Raw genomic sequence first — 24,301 nt, forward strand, 5'->3', positions numbered from 1 at the left:
GACGAAGATAAATGCCATTGCAAGGACATACCGGACTGGTAGCCACGGGACCGCCATCAGAAAGTTTACCGTGTGCTCTAAGACCATAGAAAGATATGTAATCATGAGTTTTAGGACCAATGAGATCATAAAGATTATGCAGTATTGAACTTTGTCCTCTGCGAATGGTTCGATACTGCCAATGCATTATGGCTCTCACAGATGCAGCACCAGCATCATCAACACCCCCCTGTAAAGCTTAAAAAAGAATTCAATCATAATGCAATTATCTGATCATCAAATTAAAAGAGTATTGGCCAAAAACAAAAACCTGAAAGCCAGGAAGCAGTGGTATGACAATAACAACCCTAAAACACTTCTTCTCATTGTATGCTAGCATAATACGCCGGTATAATGCTTCTAATACACGATTCCGAATAATTTCATCTCCTGAGAGACCTGATATGAAGAATTGGTTCTGGGAAAGGTTGTGCAAGGATGAAACGATAGTGAAGAAATTAATCCATCTAATTAATTGATTCTTTGTGAACTTAATACATTAAAAGATTTATAAAAAAAGGATATACCTCAATATAAACAAAGTGTTCTGCTTTCTCAATGAGGGAGCAATAAGCACAGTGAATACTTTCTTCTATTTGGCTGGTTCCAGCAGACCACGGACTGACACTCCTTATAATCTGAAAATTATAGATCAACACTGATTAATTACTATTCATAGTAGGGGTGAGCATTTGATCGAGTCGAGTCTAAAAATTTCTAGTTATTCGAGTTGACGAGTCGTATTTTACAACTTGAACTTAACTGAAATTTTTTCGAGTCGAGTTATTTGAGTTTCTATACTAATTTTATTATAATTATTTATAGTATTATGGCAATGATTTGTTCCAATTTTTTGACTTTATCTAACCATATATATATATTCTTTCATATTATAATGTTATTAATATATCAAATACAATCTAAAATTCTGAAATATATTAATGATGTTATATTTTAAAAAAAGTATTTTGAGGGTAAAATATTGATAAGAGTATAAATGAGTCAAGGAATTGATAGGAAGAAAGAATTTGCAAACAATTGTAGTCAAAAGACCAAATTGAGTAAAATGCAAAGTTACGGGACTAAATAAAAGAGAGTACATCTTTAGTGAAAAATAACAATTGAAGTTACATAGGTATTCTATTGTGGTATATCACCATGTGGTTTAAATTTGGTATAAAAAAACAAACTTAAAATAAATGACAAATTGAAGGAATAAGGAGATTATGAAAAATTGAAGGACTAAATTGAAATATAAAAAAATTGTTATCAAAAAGAGGAACTGAAAGTACACATGTATTCTACTATGGTTTAGGAGCATGTGGCTCAATTTGGTTAAAAACGGACTTAAAATAAATGACTAATTGAAGAAATAAGGAGATTATGAAAAATCGAAGGACTAAATTGAAAAGTAAAAATTTTCTTTCAAAAAGAGGAATTGAAAGTACACATGTATTCTACTATGGTTTAGGAGCATGTGACTCAAATTTGGTAAAAAACGGACTAAAAATAAATTACGAATTGCAGAAATAAGGATATTATGAAAAATTGAAGGACTAAATTGAAAAGTAAAAAACTTGTTATCAAATAGAGGAATTGAAAGTACACATGCATTCTACTATGGTTTAGGAGCATGTGACTCAAATTTGTGAAAAAGGGACTTAAAATAAATGATGAATTGAAGAAATAAGGAGATTATGAAAAATTAAAGGAATAAATTGAAAAATAAAAATTTGTTATCAAAAAGAGGAATTGAAAGTAAATATGAATTATACTATGGTTTAGGAGCATGTGGTTCAAATTTGGTAAAAAATGGACTTAAAATGGAGGAGGAATTGAAGAAATAATGAAATCAGGGACTAAATCATAAAACTTTCAAAATACTTAGTCAAATTTTCAGTTTTTCGAGTAACTTGAATATTCAAATTTTCAACTCAACTCGAAAACCGAATTTTTAATTCGAGTTGACTTGAATAACTTGAAATTGAAAAAATTTGATTTTTCGAGTCGAATCGAGTTTTGCTCACCCCTAATTCATAGCATAAAGCCCCTCTTCAAATGGAAAAGAACCACTCTTTTCCTCTCATGATGATAATATGCTGTTTATTGAAGTATATGACAAGAAACTCAAATGAAATATTATGTACATTAGCAAATTAGAGTAAGAACTTGAGATATCAATATATAGAAATAAACAAATACTACGAGGCAGATGCTAAACGTTTTATAAGTCTTGATGAAAGTACAACCAACCTGACACTGGCATGAACTTCGTGGTCCAACCTGTCCAGCCTCATCTAGAAAACCACCTTGAGCAGCCCGTTCTTGTATTTCCCACCACTCTGAGTCAAGTTCAGCTTCAGGCTGTTTTTTTACATCTGAAGATCTTTCATTATAAAGATCCAAGGAGCCAAGGTCATCAACAAAGCCTTTCATAGGTGTGTCTGCAACTCCTAGTTCAATTTTAGATTTTCTGAAAGCAAAAGAAACACTTTTAGTAGCAGTAGTGTCCAACTCATTTGATTTTGCAAACACACTGCAATTATCCAACTCCTTGGCTTCTTGATGCAAAAGTAGATGAATATCCTGAAAAGATGATCCTGAAGAAAAGGAGTCCAGTCTTTTGACATCTATATTGCTTTCCTCGACATTCTTGCTATCAAATTCAATTTCCTTGCTTCTTCCCATATAATGTGGAATTACCATATGTTGCTGAGGCATAAGTAGTGGAACTGCTTCCTCATATGGCGCTTTATTTCTCTGTATATAAGTAAAAAAAATCAGCATATTGTTGTTAAGTAACAAAGTTATTGCAATTTTTATCGTTCACTGCATTAATTCTAAATAAACAGGACCTTGGCATAGTTCCACCGCTGAACAAAATGCCGTGCTATATCTCGACAAGGTGGTCCCCATAGTGCACAATGTACATCATGCCAAGGCATTCGAGGATATTTCCCTCGATCCAACTCATCCTTTACCATATCTTCCCATGAATTTGGTTCAGATTCCCTGAAGAAAAAGGAATCCAAAATAGGTCAGACTGAAACAGCTACAAACCAGTCCATAGTTACTCATTACCATGAATATTTAACCTTTTATCCTATCAAAGAATACTATCAGGAAAGAGGGGAGGGGGTACAACTGCCAGTCGCAAACTATGAGATTTTGGAAGTCATGCTCTATTTAAACAAACTTTGGACTTAACCCAATTGGAACCAATAAAATGCAAAAAACTATTGGGGAACATCTATTGAGGAGGCACAAGCTGAAAACCTTGCAAGTGGTAGAAACTTTAAGCAGAAGCAAGTAGTCACTGTCAAAGTTAAGATAGTGTGAAAAATCAGCCAAAAACATCCAACCATATTTTTGTAATGATGTCTTCCATGGTATAACAGCACAACAGAATGATGTATAAATAAAGTATAAAATAACTAATAATAATTGTACTAATAAGTGAGAAAAAAAATGGGCATTTAATATCAACAATTTTCTGGAAATTATAAATCAAATATTCAAATGAGAATCTTTGCTTGAACTAAAGGCTTACCTTGGATTGTAGTAGTCTTTTCCAGGCCATACTGAGGGAGGATTATCGCCCACCTTGTGTTCAAATGTGTGATAGCGACCAAAGCATAAATCAAGTCCACCAATAAAACAAATTTGGTAATCAACAATCACAAGTTTTTCATGGTGGGACCTATAGGTAGAAGAAATAATATCAGTGTCTAAAGAGATATATGTTCTACAACTTAAATGCACGTGCAAGCTCAGTTTTCCAAGTAATTCATACCACATATAGACACCAGTAGAAAAGTGATCAGGATAACGCAATACCCTCACATTCTCATGAATGCTAAGAAGCTTTCTCTTGCTATAGACGCTATTGATTTTCAAAGCCAGAGCAAGTTCTTTGTAGAGAAGGATATATATCTGCAGCCATAGAAATATTCACATCGTTATTAAGTTATAATTAAAATATGCAATAAGCTAATTCAATATTCTCATATTAGGATTGTCCCTAGACCTATTTAGTACAAGCAGATACTAATTTGTTTTCAAAGAACAAAATTGAACAATTAAATCAGCTAGAAATCAAACCAAAATTCTTCAACCGCCAAACAGTGAATTAGCTCACAGACAAACAAAAGTAAATGGAAGAAAAGAAGTGATACAAGATTAACAGATGTACAACTAGATATAGGAGTTGTAATTCAGATATAGCCATCAAGATAATGTCCAATACAAAAAAAAGGTTTATATGGACTTCTTAGCAATAAAAGACATTTTCATAAATTACAATACCTGAACCCCCTGCTTAGCTTTGGCTTCCAGCAATGCATCAAGCCTGGAGGATGCCTGCTCAGGAAAAGGACGGCGTAGGTACAATTCTGGGCAAAGCCAACAGCCACAAATAAATAACTGCATAAATTTTAGGATCATGCAATATGTTTTTTACACTAAAGAAATCGATTTGACTACAAATCATGTCAACCTGCAAGAGTAAAAAGGGACAAACCTCTGATTTAGCATTTTCAATTGATGAAGCTATTGCATCAAAAGCTGCCCTACCATCCACAAACCATTGAGCCTGACTACCATCTTCTGTCAATCCCCGTGGAGGAGCAAAAGAGCCAAAGCGATGAGGATGACACCAGCCCTCAGGGGGGCGAAGCCCAGCATCATTAATTGCAGCAACCCAATCTTTAGCTTTAGCACTACTTTTAGTTCTTAACCTTATGCTCCGAATTCCACATGTGACCTTTTGAAGTTCCCAATTATCTGTTAGAAAGTGATTTCTCTAGATATATTCATCATAGATACGCCTTAAACCACCATTACGGAGATAAATAGTTTACTTTTAATGTGTGGATAGAAAAACTTACACCCTCAAGAAAACCTTCAATGGAAAAAACCTACAAATTTATCTTATTTCTAAATGTTTGATCCCTAATGTGATATCGGTAAAAGGTTAATTATCAGCATTTCTAGGATTAAGTATCCCTTGGCAGAATAGCACAATAGGTATTCCAATGGAAGAAAATTTTGTTAGGGATCTTATCCAAATGACAACAAGAAAATGTGAGTAACAATAAAAGTCATTAATTATGAAAAACAGTGTCTTAAACGTACACATAACTACTAAAAATGTTAAATTGAATGAAATGCCCATAAGCAGGAAAAATTCTCCGGGGTGAACAGTAGTACTCTACTGACCTTAAAAGCATGACGTAAAGGATTACGTTCCTTTACTTCAACTGCTTATGATGCCCGGCCCTCGGTGTTACCAGCCAAGGCAGGTAATACATCAAAAACAATTATATCTAAGGGTTTGGTATCCAGCGGATCTGCCAGCAAGGCCAAGAATCCAGTTTTCAGCACAGCCCACACCTGTAAATAGTTTTCAGACGTAACAACCGAGAAAACATGGGTCAATTGAATAAGGTAAAATTTGAAAATGCCAAAATGATAGAGGAGTGTAACTTTATGGTCCAAACAGAGAGTTGTTATAAGGCAAGATTAAGTTACAAATCTGAGACACTTTAGCAAGGTAATATACAACAATGCCAATGCTCAGAAGAATAGAATCAATCAATATATGACAACAATTAACCCATATGGAAACCCTATCCTCAAATCTTATTATCTTATTCCAATTTAACCCATCAAACCCATTAAACAACAGTAGGACAACGAACCAAGTGATATCTCTAGATGAAGCACAAAACTTTAACACTGACATTCCAGTTTACCTTTTATCAAAGGAATATTTAGACAGAGGAGAGGAAATTAGTATTTTCTGCAGCACATGCATGTGCAACACATTCAGAAACAAGTGCATTTATAAGCCCAGATCGAAAAATGAGATTGCATTACCTTTTGCCAGTTGTCATTACAACAATTGAACCAGTGACATGCACAACATCTATCAGAGTCATCATCATTCTTGGCAAGTTTGGGAAGATGTTTCACCATCACATAGTCTTCCTTCAGCTTAGGGCCATACTCAGAAGCAAATGACAACTTTGAAAGCTCCAAAAACTTGCAAAGCTACAAGCAAATTGACAGAGATAAAAACAAACAATAAAAGAGGAGTACAGAGAGCGTGTGTCTATGTGTCATGCCTTAGCACACAAAAGTGCCTAAGGCCCTTCAAGTGAGACACACTGGATCAGCACAAAGATGACACACGTAGGCATGCTTTTCTGTAAGACAAGAGGCGAAAAAATGTTCTCTGATTTAAGTTCTGTCAAATCTCAGAGTACTTTAATACTTTTATTTTTCATTAGTTCTACCTGTAACAGTATAGAAGGGGGGAAATAACGAACTCCTTACATTTTAAATGTTTGAATATTCAAGAACATACATGAGAGATGAGACCATAGGAATCATGCATTATCTAGCAAATTAAGAAGAAATCTTGTATGTTCAGCTCTTTAATACTGGAAATACATATTTAAGCTTACTTTTATATATATATATATGCGCACACAGATGTAGGCATACACATATTGCATCTTATTTTACTCGAGCAAGCACATTTTTGTGCCCCGAGTCTTAAGAAATATAATCGTTCTAATGGCTAGACTAAACCTTGCCCTTAAAAACACATAAATAGAGCAATGAAACTCAAAACATTCAACTATCAATCACATTCAAGGACGGAGCTACATGTCACCAAAATTTTGGGTCAAATTACTTTCTAGGTCCCTCTTTTGAAACTAAGACAATTAAGCCCTGCACCCCAACCAACTTTTTGGGTCCAATTACTTTTAAGGTCCCTCTTAGTTTTGAAACTAGAAAAATTAAGAAATGACCCTCATTTTTCTGGTTTAAATACTTCTTAGGCCCTTATTTGTTTTGAAACTGGGAAAATTAAGCTTGACCTCCATTTTTTGGTCTAAATGATTCTTAGATCCTTTTCATTTTCAAAATCAGGAAAATTAGACTTTGACCCTCCAAATTTAAAATTTTAAATTGATGACTTAAGAATCAGACATAAACCTCTTTTTATATATTCCCACCCAAAAAAAGGGCGGGTCCAACTACTTTTTACGTCCCTCTCAGTTTTGAAACTAGAAGATTAAGCCCCAACTCCCATTATTTACAGTTTGATTACTTCTTCGGTCCCTGTTTATTTTGAAATTAGGTAAATTAAGCTTGACCTCCATTAAATACTTCTTAGACCCTTTTCAGTTTTGAATTTAGGCAAATTAGACCCTAACCCTCCGATTTTTAATTGATGGATTGATAATCAAACATTAACCCTCATTTTGTTAATATTTATATCCCCCCCTCAAAAAAAGGCTTCATCTACTTCATGATTGTTGCATGTGAAAAAAGGAAAGCTTGGTTGAATTTCGTGTTCTATTATCAACAACAAGCACAAGATGCATGGTCTATTTTCTAGGAATAAAGGAAACTATTAAAGGAATGTATCAACCCTATTATGAAGATAAATGTAGAATGAACGAATGATTCCATAAATGCATCAGGATGTAACCAAGTTTGGAAATTCGTACCTCTGGAGAGTTAACAATATCCATATTTCCAAGAAAATGATTTAAATATTCTTGCATCGCAACCTTTCCTCTGTCAGACACGGAAGACTGCCTTCCCAAGGCTGGTCTAATAACTGGAAGAGCAGCACTTGATGGAACATCCCTGAGTACACATATAAAAGAAAAGGCACTTGTAAGTGCTGGGAGTTAAATTTTCTTTTATTTTCTAGGAAATTTTGTGATAGCAAAAACCTGTTTTTAGTACTATCATCTTGATGTAAAGGAAGAGCATCATCTTCCGGTTCATCATCATCTTGCACAACCGGCGAATGTTCTCCTATCCCTAGATTTTGAAGCCATTCTTTAACCTTTAATATAATAATATTCAGCGTGAAAACCACATTCAAATACTAAACTTTTTCCGAAGCAAAGAGCTATTAATTGGCAAAACACAAACAAACATAGTCGTTTTGCTATGTACACACCTGCTCTTGCTTCTCGTGAATTTCTTCAATAAACAATCGTCTCTTCAAAGCAAAATGCAGGTAGAAAACCTGTGAAGCCTTCTTTATTAACCGCCACTTAAACTGAAGAATCAAAAATGAAATTAGTACGAATAGGAAAGAAAGAAGCTAGAGATCAAAACATATAATTTGAATTTAAACTATCAAAGTTAATTTAGAAAGGGAACTTGCTTGTTTGTATCGGAATTCGATAGTGTAAGATAAGAGTACGGGGCTGATATCGCTGGCATCGGGTCTGGAGACGGAGACGATGGTTGCTTTAGGTAATTCGTCGAAAATCCGAGTCGACTCAGCGGAGGAGACGAATGATGAGTTCCTGGAGGTTAGCGGATCCGATTGCATCTGGTAGTACCGGGGCCCATCTTCCACCATCAATTGCTCCGACGCCATGAAATTGATAAGTAAATTAAAGATCCAATTATTTATCTCCTCCTCCTTTCTTTTGGATCAGATGGATTAAAGATGGAAATGGAATGAAGAAGATTTGAGAAGAAAGCGAGAGAATAGGATTTGAGTTGGGGGTTTCCTTTGAATTCTCTCTTTTTATTTCTCCTTGAAATGTAGATGGAAGCAAAGACTGATCCCTTTTTCCTTCTTTTTTTCAAGTGAGCGTAGCGACGAAGAAAAGATGGGAGCAAGACGAGACTCAGTTTCAACAAGAACAGTGGTTTAACTATATTTTCCAGCAGCCAAGCTTTCTTAATTACATATATTATATTCTTATTTAAGTTTAAAATTTAATAATCATATGTTACATTGAAATGAAAAATTCTACTTCATTATGCTCTTAATTCACATTATTCTTTAAGAAAAACAAGACTTCAAATAAAATAATAATCTTAAAAAATTAACAAAAAATATTTATTTTTTAAATTACTTAGACACACACAAAGTACAATAAAGAATTAATCTAAGCACATTTAACAGATTTTGAAAAATAATTTCTTGGGTAAAGTACACAAATGGTCCCCAACTATAGAGCATTGTTTTTTAAGTCATTTGACGATTAAAATTTACAAAATGATCTTTCGACTATAAAAAGTTATTTTGTTAAGTTCTTCAAATATTTAAAGTTATAAAATGATCACTCAGTTATTTATTATGTTTTAAAGTCATCCTTTTTCGTTAAAAAAAATTATTGATTATCTATGTTGGACGTTAACATGATAACTGAGATATGACAATCATTTGATATTATAGGATCAAATTTTATCATATTACAGTTAGCAAATTAACATTACGCTCAGAATAACGTCAAATATTTAACAGAAAATGACGAGTTTAGAACATAATGAATAATCGAGTGATCATTTTGTAAATTTTAGCAGTGAAGGGACTTAACAAAGTAATATTTTGTAGTTAAATGATTATTTTATAATTTTTAATAGTCGAGAGATCTAATAAATAATATTCTATAGTTGAGGGACCATTTTTATACTTTACCCTAATTTCTTTTACGATATATTCAACGAATCAGCAATTCTTGGGGAGATCTAAACCTAAAAAAGTTAAGTCAATGTCGGGAGTCTGAAGAATTCCAACTTGTTTTCTAGATGTGTAATAATAATAATAATAATAATAATAATAATAATAATAATAGATATATTTAATTTATGAAATATATCATGAATTAAATTAAATCAGTAGTTAAAAGAATTGTTGTTATGCCTATAAATCAAGAGTTCGAGCACTAGTGATTTTAAAGATGATTGACTATTTATTATCTAATAATTGAGAATACTTAGAACATATATTATTTTGTAATCAACTCAGATTAATCAAAAAATTACGAAATATAAGATATTTTAAATAATAAAAATTTTCAAATTTAATAATATATTAAATATTATTAAAAGTATTATATTATTTAATTCATTTGAAATAAATTATAATATTCAATTTTAGTAATAAAATTTTTCAAATTTAATAATATAAATATAAGAGAGAGTATATATGTGAGAGAGTTTTTTTTAATGAAGGTGTGAGATTCGGTGGGTGGGTGGTAGTGGTCATTGCATCCCCTGAAACGAGTGATAAAAGGTACCTTACGTTTTACAAAACGTGAGGTACATAGTTTCAAATTTCAAATCTCAAAATTTTCGCGAATGATAATTTCTCAATATTGTGCATATTTCACGTTATTAGAAACGCGAGGTACTAAATAATGTTAATAAATTGGGTAATCTGAAAAGTGCATGGTACCTTGCATCCCGTACAGTGCGAGACATGTTCTCGCACTGTAGAAGACGCGAGATAGGTATATATGGTATTTTTCTGGTAATTTTACCCAAAAAGCACTCTAACAGTTAAATATTACATGTCAGACATTCTTTCTCAAAATATTACCGATCTATCACCTTTTCTGATAAATAGCGGATCATGAGGCGCGTCTTCGCAGAGTTTTGTCCGCGCGGATCATGAAGTGCGCCTTTGCTTTAAATCCTAACTATCCCGCCTTAAATACCTCATAGCCCCGTCCTCTCCCCTATAAATACTCAATCATCCAATACTTACACCACACAAAAAACAATATATGTTTTCCTTCTATATATCGTTCTATCAAATTGTAAGTAAGTATAGTTATCGTTTTTAGAAGTTATTTTTTATTTTATTATAATTATTTAATAATTTATTTTTTTATTATATTTTATTGTACCAATTTTTATTACTTTTTGCAGTTATAAAAATGATAGGCGGGTTTCTGCGTTTAGATGAGAATCATATATTGAGTCATTTTATCGATACGGTAATAATTTTAAATTTTGTTATTGTATTTATTGTGAATGTTTTATTCATTTATTTTTTTAGCATTAGTTTATATTTTAATTTGTATACTATTTATTTAATTAGGTTAATGACCATATATTAGATCTATTTATTCGTAACGCTAAAATACAAATATTGAGTCGTGTTTAGCTGTATTTCGCTGAGGCTGGATTCGATTATATAGCTAAATATGAAGGGCACTGTAACTTTGAATCCAACCTTATTTTTGTATTTATTGAGATGTGGAGACCATAGACACACACATTTCATTTTCCGTGTGGGGAGCGCACTATTACGTTGTAGGATATTTCCTTACGTTTGGGGCTTTCGGTAGATGGAGATGTTATTTCTGGTGTGACGAATGGTGATTGACAGGAGTATTTTGGAGGTATCCTGCCTAATTTCAACGACGGTCGAATACCGTGATCATGGTTTACTAGAAATTTTCGACGGTTGAGCGTCGATTGTTTCGAGGAACAAATTCAAATATTTGCCTAGACTTTTATATTGCAACTCATATGAGGGATTTTGATGCCCGATAAATCTCACAACCAAGTTCATTGTATGTGGTTGCGTCATTTCGCTAATTTTCGAGTTACCGACTAATTCAATTGGGGCTCCATGGTTTTGATATCTTTGTATAAAAAAATGTGTCAAGCAACTTAATATCAAAAAATGCTATAGGTGGATGTCTCCTTCTTCTGCAATCATGGGCGTGGTATTGCATACATTTTTTATATTCGGTCGTGAAAAACTCGTTAGTCTTCCCGTTATTGTTGAGGTAATTTCAACATTGAGTTTGTATATAAATATTTTTTACACTGAATAGGTGTCATATATAAGGAAATATCACCATGATATACTAGACAAATTAGAAGAAATTTGGCTGCTCATTGATCAAAAGGTTGGTACAGAGATATGTATTTAAATTTTATTATTTACCTTTAATTATTGTTATATAATTAGAATATTATCTTGATAAGAATTATATATATTAGTTTCAATGGGCTCTTTCTTTTACTGAAGAAATGAGGCATTGCATCTCACCTCACTTGAGTGACCCACTAAATGTATAGATGGCGGTGATCCCTCTGATATGTTATGCTATTATTAAGTGACATCATATTAATTGTTTGCTCCGCCAATTTGGTTTCATACAATCTATTCCTGAAGCACCTAGGAATCTTGACAATATTCATAACATCGATAGATGAGGCAAAAAAATAAGTCAACTAGATGATGAAGCACAACGAGTGAGTAATGATTTGGAAGGATCGACGTGGACGCATTCCCCATAGGGAGCCAATTTATGTGGATCATTATTCTATTACAGATGACTATTATTAGTGGTTCAACACGAACAAAAAGTTGTTTTTACTTTCTGAGGAAGCACGAGGTCGTAGCATTCGTCAGATTTGAAAAAACATCCACCATCATAACATCATCGTCCCCCGACTCGTGGACAGAGAACAGCCGCTTTCGGCTCGTCCTCAGTTGTAATACCAAAACCATCACAACAACCACCAGTTTATATTTCATAGACATTTCATATGCCACCTCAGTCATTTCAAATGGCACCGCAGCCCTTTTTGATGCCATCGCAACCATTTCAATTACCATCACTACAAGGTTTTATGACACCTCCTGTTGGATATACTCTCATGTTTATAGATCTAGTGTGGTCTTCATATACTGCTTATTTGGTGTGTGATGATTCACTAGAGACACATACACCTTAGGCTCAGCTTTCGCATTCATCGATGTCGATTTTTTTTGTATTTTTCACAGTTTTCTATGAGCAGTGGGATAGTTAGTCATACACCTCCAAGGTCCTCATTCTATGGAGGTGTTACATCATCATTCATCCCTCATCAACAAAATGTACCTACTATTGTTGTTGCTACTGCTGATAATGATGATGAGAGTGAGGAGGAAGAAAAACATATACGAAGAAATTCTCATCGAAATGGACAACCACTGCCCTGTGGAACACATTCAAAGCGCATACATTGATATAATCTTTTTTCCTCGCAAATCGTGAAGTATGAACTCAAACGTTTGAGGTAATAGTTCGTAACATGAGTGTTAAATGTAGTACTTATTGTTAAGTTCTCATAAAAATGAAAATGATTAAGAAATAAAATTAGACATTGTGACATATACATGCGCACAAGTAATTGGCGCTCATCGTTCTTCTTGAACTTTTCATGATAATTTGCAGTAATATGTCGGATACAATACTGATGTTGAACATAGGATGACTTCCATATTGGACCCAAAGATTCTATTGCTACTTTGATCCCAGTTCCGCGATTTAAATGACACAATTTTTCCCTCGTGACAACATGTAAACATAAATTTTTTATGAAAAAAGCCTAAGAATTTGTATTTTTTCCTTCAACAAGGTCAAAAGTAACTGGAAGAATGTTGCGATTACCATATTGGATAACTGCCAATAACAAGAATGTCTCATCAATTTGAACCACGGGCTTGCATTATTTCACAGCATTAATACACTGTGGGTAAGTCTAAAAAAGTCAGTAGAATTGACATCGATCGCTAAGCACTCAATCATAGTGGTATATACATGGAAAGTTTTGAAGTCCAATATTGTCTCAGGATTTAGTATGCGCACTACGCTAAACAACTTAATAGTTCGTTGTAAGATGAATCCCGCTCGCCATGAAGTTTTTTAATAACATTTGCTTTACCTTCCATGTTTTCCTGTAGGAGACAATGTACCCATATTGAGACTATATAGCTGAAATTAGCACCGTAATAGCTATATGGGAGCTTACTTTGACCATGGACATGATGGCTTGACAGATAATGTCGGAGTTGAAGCTGGGATGGTCTTGGATGATATCTCTACCACAACATGTATGAGGAACTTTGTATACTGTTAGTTCTCATATGTTGTTTTTCCTCTTCCTCTTCGATATACAAGCCATCCAGTTGCATTCGTTATCAAGTTAGACATAGTAGCAGACATACTTTTCGGTGGTCGATCAGTCGACTCTAGAGTGAATAGAATTACGAATGTTGTAATTCTTAATTGCAATCATCGTTTCTTATTTGGATGAAAACTCCATTATGATATATAACTTACCATAATTGATTGATGAGTTAAATCTGTAGTCACCAACATTAGGCATAACCATAAATTTTGGCTGTGCATTGCACCATAGTAAGCTTTATACATATGTGATGGAGGTTCCATATGTACTGTATTTGTGGGAACTTCATCTACATCATCATCATCGGAGTCTATGTTGAACTGTGGTGATTTTGGCTAAACAAATAGTCAAGTCTCAGCATCATCCGCACCTGGCTCATGAAGAGGTTCTTCTGGTGAAGATGAGGGTTCCTCTGTGATGTCGATATTTAGGTCGAACAAGCTAGTATTTGAATGTCTTCCCCTTGAACTTGAAGTCATCGTGTCATACAGGTTTTGAACTGAGTGTTGTGTCGCAAACATCTACATATTAAGGTCGAAGAAGTTCGCAGTTGAATGCATCCCCTTGAAACTTGTAGGCATCGTGTCAAATGGGTACTGAATATATTGTTGTGTCGAGGGCATCTCCGAATTCAGGTCAAAGAAATTGGAAGATCAATGTTTTCCCCTTAAACTGGAATCGATGTTGCCATACGAATTGTTCGTGGAGCCACCTCGACGGAGATCGTAACAAGTTGCTGATGAATGTCTCCCCATTGAACTTGATGGGATTGTACCATGTTGAACTATATTTTGATATAACAATTTATGGCAAAATGTTTTTGGACTTGAATTGAATTTATTCAAAGTTTTCAAAAATAATTCAAAGTCCATTTAACTTGGAATTGAGCACAAAATATTTTTCTGAACAAGCAATATTGATACTGTTCTTATAGTATCGATACCTCATGAACAATACTGATACTATTCATATGGTACCAATACAAAAGGTAAGAGAAATATCGATACTCACTAGGTAGTATCGATACTACCAACTTTGCTCAAATTCTATAATGCAAAAATTATACTGATACCCAAAGGGATACCGATACTACTTTATATAGTAGTATCAATATCGTAAGCTTAGTATCGACACCGTCAGGTCTAACGTCTAGTTTCATTTAAAAATATTAAGGAAGTACCGATACTCCCTATAGGAGTACCGATACCATCTGTTCTGGGTAATATTGTTTTGTAGAGAAAAATATCCCTAACGACTCCAAAACACTCCCAACGTCTAGAAACGACCACAACTTCATCCCAATATATAAATACAAGTTCAAGACACTTGAAGAAGGGTTAGAACACCTATCCAATAAATCAAATACAAGATAAGAGTTTTTCATTCCTATTTTACTTTCTCTTATAAATATTTTGTTCTTGTGAGCTTTAATTGTAAACACCCTATCTTTGAGAGGTTTTATTTATTTACTTCTTTTTACCTTTTGTAAATGGGATTGGTTCTAGTTTAGCCAAGTGAAAAACTAGGGAGTTTGTAAATGTTACTATTGAAAAGAAAGAACAAATTAGTGAATTTGTTAGAAAATCCTTGGTGAGGAGCTAAGGTAGTGGAGGTAGAGTTAGTTGAGAAGTCGAACCACTATAAATCGTTGTGCAAAACTTTCTATCTTTTATTTTTCCTTACTCCCTAAACAATTTTTGCCATTTCACCCCTCTTGCACATTTTTCGGTTGTTCAATTGAGCCTCTTCGATCCTAACATACCAGGATATGGATTTCCCATTAACGAGTTAAAATCATTACACATTACTTGAGTTGGGTTGTCAACTTGATCACCTTGTTGAGCCAGCCCATAGTAGGAGCATAATGACATATCACAAACCGCAGACACTTCAATAAATGTGGCATACATTTGTGTATCAATGTCAGAATTTTGATTTTGAGTATCAACCATCATAGCAACATCGTCATCGTTGGAGAGTTTGAATGCTATATAAGTTAATGAAAATAATGTAGCTGGAAATTTGCACTGAAGTGATGACAGTCTTCTAGTACTTCCAATATGAGCATTCCTTTAAATTTTAGTGATCAACTCCTCAAGAGTGATGTTTCTCTCGAAGGATATTATGACTGAATGATTTGATGCAAAGACAATGCCGAATTCATCTTCCCGAATTTCTCCATAATAGTAAACAATAACTGAAATATGTCTGTAAAAAAATAGATGAAATAAACTTAATTAAAAAATAGTATACGAATTAAAATCTAAACTAATGTTAAAAAAATTAAAAAATCATAATAATTTAAATAAAATAATTTAATATTGTCTGGCAAAAAATATTATATCAATAAAATGTCTCGAGATATGATATCGCATTCCATTTTACAACCACAAAAAATAATACCAAATACTTAATACAATAAAATTTGGTCAAATAATTAAACATAAAAAAATATTATATAATAAAAAAAATTTACCTTCTAAAAACTATAACAAAATTTACTTAGCTTAATAGAAGGAATGATATGAAAGCAACTTTGGTGTGGTTTGATGTTTGTATTTGAAAGTATTTATAGGGTAGAGAGATGGGTGAATAATCGAGAGAGTTAAGTCTAAGGTAATAATGAAATGCTCAATAATTCAAAGTGAATAATGGAAGTCGCGCCGCCTCATGATCAACGTCTTCCCTGCACGTGTCAAATTTCCCAGTGAATGCACACTTCATGATCTACGTCTTTACTACGTGGCGCTAGCTCGGATAAAATCCCGCGAAGGCGTACTTCATGATCCGCACTTTTTTATCATGGCGACAACTCAAACAAAACTTTGCGAAGTCGCACCTTATGATCTATACTTTGTTAGAAAATGTGCTAGATCATTTATATTTGAAAAAAAAATAACTGACAAATAATATTTTGATGTTAAGGTTTTTTTCTTGTTAAAATTATTTTTTTCTAACAAAAAAAAACTAGGGAGTACTATTTAAAAAATATTTAATGAGATTTTTATTCAATAACGCAAAAAAAAAAAAGAGGCGGTTAGACGAATATTAGGATAAAAATATTTACTTGATGGCCGAAAATGTACAAAAAAATGAATCGCCGCCAGAAAATTCCACCTCAACAAGTTACCGACAGTGGACTAACACCTGTCCAAACCAACTGCCATGTAAGAATAACTGTTGCGTTTCCACTACTCAATTTTTCCGCATTGCAATTATTCTCTAAATCCCTAAAATTTCCCCCTTTTCCAATTCAATTCATCCCCTTTCTCTTCCCCCACTCTTATCTAATGGATATATCTTTAATTTGTGATACGTTAACGGTAGCCACCTCCAACGTCGTGGGGTTTGCGAATTTGATTCTCGATCCCCACCATCAATTCGCCGCAAACGTTTGTCTTTCCCTCTCCTCCGATTATTCCTCTGATAATCTTGGAATTCTTCAGGTAACCGCCGGAATGGTCCCCTTCGACGCCGTTGCACCTCCTCCCACCAAGCCTAATTCCTATAAGACGTTACCTCGAACTCTCCTTCGCAGAAAGCGTCGCACCAAGCGGATGTTATTCGGCGGGGAAGACTCTAACGACGGCGATGTTCACGGCTTCTTCTTCAGTAGTGACGGCAGCGATGGGTACGGTCCGTTTGGCGGTGGAGGTGGAGGGAGCAATTGGGGTGGTAGTGGTTGGAATTTTGGTGAGTTTGGAGGGCAAAATTGGGATGATTCGTCGTTGTCATCCCCATGGACTGTAAATGCTATGGATTTTATGTATGAAGTGATTTTCTGGATTGCGTTGTCGAATTGCGTGCACTTTGCGTTTAAGAAGGTGGTTAGAATTGTGGCAAATGGTATCGGGGAAGCAGGAGAAAGGGAAAAGGTTCCAATGAGATTGATTTCAGTTTGCCGATATGCAGATTAATTGGGTATTTTAAGATTTCTGCCATTTATGTACCAAATTCAAGTTCAAATGTATATATGGTTGTATATATATATACTTATCATCTTTATGGATTGTTTATAATCACGTAATATCTCATTAGCTATTCATTGTTGCTATTGTTATCGCTGCTGTTGCTTATGCTTTTTGAAGAATGCAACAGCAATGCTGTTCAATTGATTGTTACAAAAATGGGTGATGTTAGCTGTAAATTGTCAATGCTTCTTGTTGTAAGCTCTGTAGTACCTATCTGCTTTCTTGACCCTTTTTTAAGACGAATGATTCATTTGGAGCCGATATTTAGGCTCTTTATGGAGCAAGGTCGAAGTGGAAAGCTTCATTTTTGCTCTAAAAAGTATAGTTACTCTTTAATGCTTGGCTTTACATCTTGTGTTGTTCCATGGTCTAGAAAGAATGTTAAGGTGTAAATGGATAGTCCTAACTCAAAGTACACCCATTGTATCAGAATTTTATCACATTGGAATTCAAAAGCATTGATAGATACCATTTTTCAGTTCAGTTTGATGGTGTCCCTGCTATATGAGACCCTGCATCTGGTGGTGTTCAAAATTAATAATACATTGTTATTTGTTGGTGGTAAAATGTGGATTGTGACAGCAAAGTGGCTCACCTTTTCTGGTTTAGACGAAGAACAGCAACGGGTGGAAGATGATAGGACGAAAAAAAATGGAAGTACGAAGAAACTGGAAAGCAATGGAGAAGATAAACAGTCGAAGAAAATGGGAAGCAATGGAAATGGAAAAGATAAACAGTAGAGTAATGATAGGACGAAAAAAATGGAAGTACAAAGAAAATGGAAAGTAATGGAGAGGATAAACAGTCGAAGAAAATGGGAAGTAATGGAAATGGAAAAGATAAACAGTAGAGTAAATTGGAACTTATATATTAACCTTTAGTGTTAATGTGTGATTATGATTGTTATTTGTTGATAGGTATTACAAATAAATGTGATTGCTTGACAATATATTTAACTTCGATAGATTTTACGGTCATATAAGTAGTCTTATCAAAGTAGTCTTATCAAGGGATTGTAATTAGTTCAAAGTAGTCTTATCGGGGATTGTAATTAGTTCGAGGATATTATCATCACCATTTCTACCCAACCTATTTGCACAATCGAATTAACCCAGACTAAAATTAAACACCCGAAACCCATTAACCCATTATCTTGAAAATTGGCCGAAGGCCGAAGCCAATTTAGCATCTAGTCCAACAGCCCAAAACATTAACCAAAGTTGGAACCCTAGCCAGAGAAGCTGCAGCCGTTTCACCTCCACGCCAGCAGGTCCTTAGTGAGAACTCGGATAGTCCCCTGTTCCACGTTGGCCTCCATCGAGTCTTTTCTCATCAGCAAAGAGCGTACAATGGTTCCAAATGCTGCCAGAAGATCTCCACAACTCCTCCCAAACCACAACAGCTCGAACAGTAGTCCTCCATGCATCTCGGTAGCAACTCAACAGTGCCTCGTTAGTAGGTTAGCAATTAGTATGTTAGTAAGTTAGAAGTTAGGAGTTATTAAATTAATAAGTTAGAAGTTAGGGTTACTAACATACTAATTGATAACTTACTAATTTACTAACTTTATTTATTTATTTATCGCATTCGAATCATTCTAGACCTTGTGATGAGCTGCTATAGGCTAAGATCCGCATTATTTATGGTTCGAATAAAATGCTAAAAATAATCACTAACTATTAACTTACTAACCGTTAATTTATATTTTTATTCGATTTTACATTTTCGTTATTTATATTTACGCATTTTATATTTCAGTTATATACATTTCTGCCCTTTTTATTTTTATTTTATTTTATTTATATTCTTCCATTTTTGTTATTTACATTTAAGCACTTTGTTTTTCTGTTATTTACATTTATGTATTTTTTATATATTTTTATTTTATTTATGTTCTTTCATTTTTGTTATTTATATTTATGCTTTTTATTTTTCTGTTATTTACATTTCATTCTTTTAATTTTATGTACTTTAATTTATGTTCTTTCAATTTCCAGCATTTATATTTTAGTCTTGTTATATTTTAGCATTTATTGATATGTTGGTTTCTCAACTTGAGCTTTGTACATCTTTTTAGCCTTTCATATAATTTTAAATTCTATTTCATTGCTAGTGCATGTAATTCATTTAATATAAATTAAAGCAATGCCTTTTGTATGGAGAATCTATGGAAAAGTCTCCCAGATAAAAGGGAAATGTGTTTCCGAGGATTGTTCATACAAAAGAACATTCTTTTATATGGGTAATTTATGGAAAAGTCTCACATATATAAGGGAAATGTGTTTATGAGGATTGTTTGTATAAAAGAATTCCTTTTAAATGGATCACAACTTAAATATCATTCAAACTTACAATTTTCAAGTATAAAGATGACATATAATCAAATAGGTACCAATTTTGGGCGTTGCCAAGCGTAATCGACTCCCGAACCTTTTTCAAAATGAATTTTTGGTTAAAAACATGTTGGTTTTTGTCTTTTAACTTGATTTTTCTTAAAATTATTTTAAAAGACATTTTTAGGTATATGACCTACCTAACCCAAAGGTCGTTGACGACTCTAAATCACTTATTGTTTCTCAAATCCCAATCTTTTCAAAATCAAGTTGGTTCGATCCCCATTCTAGTTTCCCCAGAAAGCTTAAGAATTGTTCCGACAGCTTAGTGACTTCGCTGGGGGCCATAGAGATTCAATCCGTAATCGATTATACATCATCTTTGTATTTGAAAATTGTAAATTTGAGTGATATTTAAATTATGATCCTTTTTTTGTTTTGCATTTCATATATCATTTTTATTTGCTTATTACTAATAAATAGTTGTAATGATGTTGATTTCCTTTGATTTCATATTCTAACCCTTTTTTAATTTATTTGATTCTGGATCAAGGCAAAGGATTGTGAGTTTCCCCTTGGCGCATCAAAACCCTATAGGATAATAAGAGCCTACTTACTATGTTCTGTCCCATTAAGTAGGGGTGAAACTCTACATGGGCCTTAACTATTAGCCTTTGGGGTTCATACCCTATGCATTCGTGCGAAAATTGGTTCTCTGCATGGACATAGGGATATGTATAATCTCTAATTGAACTTGGTTTACTTAAGCTTGAAATTGGTAAGGACCGAGGGTTTGACAGACCCAAGGGAGCACCAGTAAAGGATAATTCGAGGAGTTTTTAGTAGTACTGAAATTCTATCCATTTTGTCTCGAAGTTCTGCCCGTTTAGTATCGAAACTCTTTCTGAAGTATCAAAAGAGGAAACTTGCTCTAACCTTTTCTTAGATTCAGTTTTTGCAAAAGCATGAGAATTAGAAAAACATGCGGTTAGGTTTTATATTCCAATGCAAAACATGTGAAATAGAAAGAATGTGATTACGATTTATTTGCTGAACAAAAGCATGAGTGTAGAGATCATGTCTGGGTATGACCTATTAAACCATGTTTGAGGTAGATACCATGTGAGAGTAGGTTTTACTTGTTCATGATAGATCTTATTATTCTGATTAATTATCTTATTAAGTTCTAACCTATCTTCTATTTTGATTTCCTTTCTTTCTTGCATTTACATCATTATGCCATTTACATCATTATGATGAAAATGTGTTAATTCAAAAGTGGTTACCAAAAATAGATGGTTTCGTATCGACACATGGGCTCCATAATTAGGTAGTCAAATTTAGATGATCGATGATCTACAAAATGAGTTAACCGATGAAGGAATAACTCAAAGCCAATCAAGGACTCTCATCGAAGGCATGAAGATCGAGATGATATCAAAGAGTCAGGTTTTAACTGGATTAAGAGCGAGAAAACCCTACCCAAGGCTATGAAGACCAGTTTCCTCTTGAAAAATCTCGTAGAAATAGAAGTTTAAAGATCCAACAATTACAGTGGGTGAACATCATCAAATGCAAGAGACGATTCAACATTCGGATCGTGGGGAGAGACAAGACCGGAGACATGAAAAAATGAAGATTATGAAATTTGAATATCTGATATAAATATAATTTATGGTTTTTCGAATGCCTTCTTAATGGTGGCCACTAATTTGAATTAGCACATTTTGCACTCGCATTTGCATTCGTATTTATACATTATACATTGCATGATATTTAATCATTTTTTACATGCATCAATCTTAGAGTATGAGAATTATTCGTGGAAGATTTCATGATCTTGCAAGCAAATTGAAGTCACCCAAGTTGTACCTAGAGAAAGATAGAGACCTATGGATGTGATATTAGCAAGGGCTAATAGAATTGAAGAACTATAAGAGTAACTCGTTAGAGCACAACAAAAGATGAATGACCAAGTAAAGAAATTTAACAACGAGATAAGAGAGAAAATGTCCAAGTTGATGAACATGGTGACTGTTCTGATTCATGAAGAGAAGCCATTAGGGAATTCTGATGAGCAAGAAGAGGCCAAAGTTTTGAATGACAGTTGCGGGGCTTAAATGAAACTAGTAAATTCTCAAGAGCTTATTAAGGAGCAAGATAATTTGAGTCAGTTTCAGAAATCAAACATGGTCCTAATAAGCACCGTTAGACCAATGTTGGGTAAAGGGGCAATAGAAAAAAAGAGTACCCTATGAAATATGCTTCTCACTAAAAAAAAGGGAGCATAGAAGAAGACCAAAAGATGATTAAAAGGGCTAGAAAGAATATGCTAACTCTATCTATTTTTAGGTCATATTCAAATTTGCTACCTCATCTCTTCCAAAATTAACTTCTCGCACCGATTCCATTAAAATTTTGTTTATCAACGGCCAGGTTTGCAGGTACCAAGAATCCATGTATATATTATCTTGGCATTTTGAGTCATTCCACATAGAACTGTAAGGCCTTAAGAGTAAAGGTTCAAAACCTCATCACAGAGGGGTTGTAGTGTTTCAAATATAGAAACCCTAAATTTCATAGGGATTCAACATCTACCAATAAACCTAAGAATATCGAAAAGAAATAGTACCAAGGTCAGACTTCTAATAACTTCGTTTCAAGTTCTCAAGAAAGTGTGCTTGAAACGAAATTATCTCAGATTTCCCATTTTCTTACGTTCCATTTTTCATGTGGAAATGTGGGCTCTGAAATGCTTAAAGGCGAATTGATTACATAGTGTTGTGTACAATCACCTTTGCCTCTGCATAAAAAATAGTCTGATGAGAATGTTTTCGATATAATTCAAGCTGAAATTCCAAAGTTTTTAAAATAGGAATGTGGCAACTTTAAAAGAGAATTTTGAGATCCTCTTGCGCATAAACTAGAGAAGCATAATATTAAAACTCAAATGTTAGAAATTTCTTGCATAATAGAGACCGAACCAGAAGCATGTCATATGGTGAAAAAAATGAATGATAAAGTATACAGGGTCAAGAGTGGCAAAGATGAAGCAAAATTGATAGAAGTGACCCTCAAAATATCTCGAATGATGACAGATGAAGAAAGAGAGAGAGTAGGTAAAGATCAAAGTAAGGATTTTGAATACGAATTTGGTTGAAAGTGAGATAAGCACTCAGTCGTCCTATGAGTAATGGGGTTTTCCAAGGCAAAAAGGGAGGTTTATGTCAACCCCTTGGGCCATACTTGCCTATGCATTGTCTTGTTTGAATTTGTTTTTTTATTATTTCTTTATTTTTCATATGTTTGTAAAGTTTTTTTTTCAGTTGAATAAACACTGTTTTATTTTTAGACTATGAACAATGAAATGAATTTTCTTTTGAGATTCAATGAATATAATAAAACATTCCTTTAGCCTTTGACAAGTGACAAGATTAAATCCCTTGTAAAATAATAACCTTGATCCTATTTCAGAGGATACACTAGAACATCATACCCTTCCCTTGTAGGGACCAAGATAGTCTTCTCATTCCATGAAGAGATGATTAAAGGCTTAACATTCAAGTATGTATAAGAACAGAAAAGATGGGGCATCTCTTGCATATGATGTTGTTAAACTTGTTGGATCACACTTTTATTGAGAACACTTAGTGATGATGCTAATCTTCACAAATGAGATAATGTAGTAGATGAATTTAGTTTAGGTCAATTTCTTGGGAATTGAGCTCTAAAGATGAAATTTTCTGACCTTCAATGACACCTAGACTATAATAGTTTCTTTTTGATAAACTTAAGAAATTTTAAAGCTGAATACTTAAAAGGTTGACGTAAAATAAATGTAATAAAATGAGGACACTCCGCTGAAAGTAGTAAGCTAATAAATTGAAGGTAATTTCAAACAACTATTAAGGTAAGTATGAGCTTCATGAAGTGGTTATATTCAAATTGTGACATTAATTGTGACGTGATGAATTTCCCAAGGGAGGGAAAAAGTGAAGTAAAAGTGAGGATGATAAAAGTGATAATACTTAAGGTTGAGGTAAAATGAGTGTAATAAAATGGGGTCACTCCGCTGAAAGCAGTAAGTTAGTAAATTGAAGGTAATTTTAAACAACTACTGAGGTAAGTCTGAGCTTCATGAAGTGGTTATGTTCAAATCGTGACATTAATTGTGATGTAATGAATTCCTTGAGGTAAGGGAAAGAAACG

General features: G+C 33.8%; 1 protein-coding gene and 1 pseudogene across 1 annotated transcript; one reads left to right on the forward strand and one right to left on the reverse strand.

The window, feature by feature from the left end:
- LOC120155518 overlaps window positions 1-24,301 on the reverse strand; it is a 28,421-nt pseudogene that overhangs the window by 1,759 nt on the left and 2,361 nt on the right.
- Window positions 17,008-17,810, forward strand: LOC120155617. Its single transcript, XM_039167154.1, has one exon. The coding sequence runs from the start codon at window positions 17,079-17,081 to the stop codon at window positions 17,703-17,705; it is 627 nt and encodes a 208-aa protein (XP_039023085.1). The 5' UTR covers window positions 17,008-17,078; the 3' UTR covers window positions 17,706-17,810.

This window comes from Hibiscus syriacus, unplaced genomic scaffold, assembly GCF_006381635.1.
Source record: "Hibiscus syriacus cultivar Baekdansim isolate YM2019G1 unplaced genomic scaffold, ASM638163v2 tig00000218_pilon, whole genome shotgun sequence".
Taxonomy (NCBI): domain Eukaryota; kingdom Viridiplantae; phylum Streptophyta; class Magnoliopsida; order Malvales; family Malvaceae; genus Hibiscus; species Hibiscus syriacus.

What these genes read in the sequence shown, in the direction of transcription:
- LOC120155617 (XM_039167154.1), top strand. Translation starts at nt 17,079, where the DNA reads ATGGATATATCTTTAATTTGTGATACGTTAACGGTAGCCACCTCCAAC.